We start from the raw sequence: 3,293 nt of genomic DNA, 5'->3' as shown, positions 1-3,293 counted from the left end.
CGTTTTTTTTTTTTTTTTTTTTGAAAAAAAAAACATGGGGAAAGTCCCAAAGTTATAGCAGCATTAAGACAGTGAGGCTGTAAGAAAAGCGGTTGGGGGGTTCTTTAAAGTAGGTAATATAGGTATACCGTATATGGAAAACCCCTTCTCTTTGTAACCACGGTATTTCAAATTTCAATGGCTTCAGATGAAAGGAGTTTGCCCATTTTGTTTAGCCTCTTCATTTGTGAACTCTGCACATTGGATCCTGTGATTAGATTCTCGATGACACTAAAAGTGTCAAGATTTACGGGCTAACGTTGTCCATCGTCTGCCCCAAGTTGATATTTTTTTTTCTTTTTCATTTTTGGGTTTAATAATTGGCTTCGTTAATCTAATCACGGTTACTGTTAGAATAAATGATTAAAACAATGCATTGTCTAACCCAAGGCTAAATCACCTCCATGGAGGTCTCTGCCCACTTCAACTCAATTTAGAGAAGAAGCTGATAACACATTGGTTCCTGCACACTTGGAGCTCAAACAACTTCTTTAACAAACAAAAAGTTCAGGGTTCGGTCTCTAATGCAACTGAAACAATGTCAAACGTAGAGAGTGGAGACTAATGCACAAGATTATATGCAGCACTCAGCTATATAGAAGGAAGGAACACTACTTTATCAGGAAACAGAAGATGCTCAAACCACAGTTCACTAATAGAATGCTCACAATGGCTCAATACTAGAACCACTCCGAAAGAGAGACAGAGGCTAGGAATTACAAAATGGAGCATCCCTTCTGTCCTTTGCTCTTCTTTTTCTTCTGCTTGGGAGGTTGAAGCACCACTCTGATCGCTGCATCAAACACCGCCTTCACGTTCTGCATTTTCCTCAGATGATTTTACCTTCTCCATTCCAATAATTAAAAAAAAAAAAGCCGAAGCAACAGGGGAAAGTGCCAGTGCTAGATCAACATATTCAATTCACAAATGGAACTTTTCTCCTCACCTCTTGGGTTTTTGAACTGCACTCGATGTAAGCAGGCGCTCCAATTAGTTTCCTCAGTTCCTCTCCCTTTCATGAAGAATGCGGAATGTTTAACAAGGTTCTGGCCAATCCCCATGTAGTGAAATCTGTCCACAAACATAGAAAAAATTACTGGAAAACAAGTATGCCTACCTGAGCAGTGGTAATAGGCACAGCACCAGGGTGGTCAATAAAGAACTGTTTATCATCCCGAAGATCTGAGGCACATATAAAACACAAGGAATAAGCCTATGGTCACCTCAGGACCAAGGTTCAGATGTCAGAAAACAGACACAGTTGATTGGATAAACATACCAAGCTTAGTTCCAACAAGAATTATTGGGACACCAGGGGCATAGTGATTCAACTCGGGAATCCACTGTCAAACAGAATATCAAGCAACCAAATCACAAAAAATGAAACTTTGTAACATCCCGATTCAAAAGTCTGGCAAATAGAAACTAGCTAACAGCTCCTGGAAGTCACCTTCTTGGATACATTCTCGTAACTAGCCTTACTAATGAGAGAGAATGCTAAAATGAAAACATCAGCACCACGGTAACTCAGAGGTCTTAATCTGTTATAATCTTCCTGCCCTGTTACATGAAGAAAATAAATTTCAGAAACAAAAGCCATAGCTACTGTATCTAAGCTCCCAAAGGAAGAGTTGGGCCAGTACCTGCAGTATCCCACAATCCGAGGTTCACAGTGGCACCGTTGACAACCACATTGGCACTAAAATTATCAAAAACTGTCGGGACGTAGTCCTGTTCCATAGTTACAATCACAAGACGAATAAGAGACAAGTTGTGTAATTCCCCATCATCCACAAACCAACGACCAATTATCAGCTAAGGCCCGAACTTTTTCTCTTGGCGCGTTGACGATCAATAAGGACGGACATAAACCAAAGCAATTTCTACAATGACCAAACACCAAAAGAAGGAAGAAAACGTACAATCTTCACAAAGGCTACAATACATTCCCAGAACAATTTTGATGATAAACTGAAACTACCGAAACCCAGACAGAATCCAATGGAAGAACGAAACGGCGCGTGAAAATCCGAAACAAATGAAAGGAAGAAGGAGGGCACATTACCGTAGGAAAAGTGTTGCTGGTGTAAGAAATGAGCAAGCAGGTTTTACCGACAGCTCCATCACCAACAGTCACGCACTTTATGAACCTTGAAGCGCTCATTGCCTCTCACTTCTCTTCTTCGAATTCCTTCCCAAACACAACCAAAAAAACAGCCTCAGATCTACCTACACCTGAGGAAACCCCACAAAAAAATCCCTACAAATCAAGTATCGTCTTCCTCCACCTCCGTTACAAACAAACAAGGAAAACCCTAGATTACGTAAAACGCTGAAACCCCAACAGAAAACCAGAAATGCGAGAAATGCCAATACGAAATCAACGAACATGGATGAACGTGAAGACAATCGGGATCGAGAGCTGGAGAGAGAGAGAGGGGGAAGAATAAAGAATTGGCCGGAATTTTATGCCATTGAAGCGTTCACAAAAGGAACAATCTCCGCCATGAACTGCCCGATTGTTTTGCTTTGATTTTCTTTTTTACCACTTCGTTTTTTTCTCGTTTCTATTATTTGTTTTTTTAATCCCTTTTTATTATTTGACTTGTTTTTCTCTATCTCCTTTTAGTTTACTTCTCAAATGTTTTTTTTTTGTTAAAACATTACTTAAATGTTCACTTAAAAGTTTAATTTATTTTCTAAAATTGTATTGAATTATTAAAATACTGATTTATGAGAAGGACAGAGATTATGCTTTATATATAATACACGTAAAAGAGATAGTATGCATGCATAGAAAATGCAAAATCATTCAAATTATGTATGAGTATGTGAATATATTGTCAAAAATACGACAGATACATACACATGCATGCATGCATGCATGCACACGCATAGGAAACATGCTTTGCGGTATCCGTTCTTCAATTAAAGAAAAAACTTTTCCCGGCTTACAAATGCTTCATGGAAGGCCATGGTCCATCTATACATATACATATACATTCATATCACACGCTGCGTCTCCAAGAGGCGAATTCGAGTTCATCAGATCCCGAGACTGCTTTTGAAGCAAAACGACAATGGCGGTACAACAAGTTGATGGTGAAGGAGATTGGAGAAGGCTTTGTAGAGTCATTCGAGCTCTCACCCCATCATGGCTCGGCCACGCAATCCTTCTCTTGAATCTTTCTCCATTTTCTTCACCGTTCTTTGTTTTGTTTGGTGTGCAAAAGGTGGCATGAACCAAAAAAAAA

General features: G+C 39.4%; 1 protein-coding gene across 3 annotated transcripts; it reads right to left on the bottom strand.

Annotated features, from left to right (window-relative positions):
- Window positions 1-510: 510 nt before the first annotated feature.
- On the bottom strand, window positions 511-2,588 carry LOC104807503 (rac-like GTP-binding protein ARAC1). 3 transcript variants are annotated; one of them, XM_010532798.2, is made up of 8 exons: window positions 2,429-2,588; window positions 2,105-2,274; window positions 1,683-1,770; window positions 1,490-1,599; window positions 1,319-1,382; window positions 1,157-1,221; window positions 986-1,051; window positions 511-857 (listed from the first exon to the last, which is right to left on the bottom strand). In XM_010532798.2, exons 2-8 carry the CDS (start codon window positions 2,201-2,203, stop codon window positions 756-758), a joined length of 594 nt encoding a protein of 197 aa, XP_010531100.1. In that variant the 5' UTR covers window positions 2,204-2,274; window positions 2,429-2,588; the 3' UTR covers window positions 511-755. The 3 variants fall into 3 exon arrangements, with proteins under 3 accessions (XP_010531100.1, XP_010531099.1, XP_019057413.1); XM_010532797.2 differs by having other exon boundaries at window positions 2,105-2,230; window positions 2,429-2,587; XM_019201868.1 differs by having other exon boundaries at window positions 2,105-2,588.
- Window positions 2,589-3,293: the final 705 nt, after the last annotated feature.

This window comes from Tarenaya hassleriana, unplaced genomic scaffold (assembly GCF_000463585.1).
Source record: "Tarenaya hassleriana unplaced genomic scaffold, ASM46358v1 Cleome13, whole genome shotgun sequence".
Lineage (NCBI taxonomy): Eukaryota > Viridiplantae > Streptophyta > Magnoliopsida > Brassicales > Cleomaceae > Tarenaya > Tarenaya hassleriana.
This window is presented reverse-complemented; position numbering and strand designations above follow the sequence as displayed.